This window comes from Berghia stephanieae, unplaced genomic scaffold (genome assembly GCF_034508935.2).
Source record: "Berghia stephanieae isolate SIO BIC M18660-M18661 unplaced genomic scaffold, UCSD_Bste_1.3 scaffold2, whole genome shotgun sequence".
Lineage (NCBI taxonomy): Eukaryota > Metazoa > Mollusca > Gastropoda > Nudibranchia > Aeolidiidae > Berghia > Berghia stephanieae.
Window position 1 is genome coordinate 57,716 of NW_027623067.1, and position 708 is coordinate 58,423.

The window sequence follows — 708 nt, forward strand, 5'->3', positions numbered from 1 at the left end:
ATGGCTCCACTTCCTGCCGAATGCTTGAAACGTTCATATGTTTTCAGCATTTGTGGTTTGGATTACGCTGGTCCGCTTTACGCGTCGGATGCAGTTAGAAAGAAGTTCTATATTTTGCTCTTCACTTGTGTGGTTAGGTCTGTCCATCTCGAACTATGTGAAAGCTTATCCTTGGGGGATTTCATGTTGGCCTATAAGAGGTTTGTTGCAATGCGTGGTCAACCAACACAGATTTTGTCAGACAACGCAAAGACATTCCAAGCAGCTCAGAGACTTATTGCTGATAATTCAACCGGTGACACCGTGAAGTGGTCATGTAATGCTCCCAGAGCTCCATGGAGGGGTGGAATTTGGGAAAGGCTCGTTAGATCTGTAAAACACTCACTGAAGAAAACTCTTGGGAATAGGGTGTTGAAAAGAAGTGAACTTGAAACGGCACTGGTCGAGGTCGAGTTCGTGATTAATAGTCGTCCGCTTACGTATGTTTCTGATGACCCGCAGTGTCAAGAGGTGCTTACTCCGTCACATTTTCTGTTGGGTCAGTCTGGTGGTCATAAACCCGTTGTCGGTGGTAAGGCACGTTCGCTTTCCAACATTTCATTGCGAGATGGTCATTTACAAATGAGCAGGCAATTTGGGAGTTCTGGTATAAGGAATATATCCGTAATCTCCCACTTGTTAAATATTCACCCAAAAGTTCACCAATAA

At 44.5% G+C, this 708-nt stretch overlaps 1 protein-coding gene across 1 annotated transcript; it reads left to right on the top strand.

Moving 5' to 3' along the window:
* Positions 1 to 708, top strand: LOC144961272 (uncharacterized). Its single transcript, XM_078894526.1, has one exon. It carries the CDS (start codon positions 1 to 3, stop codon positions 706 to 708), a length of 708 nt encoding a protein of 235 aa, XP_078750652.1.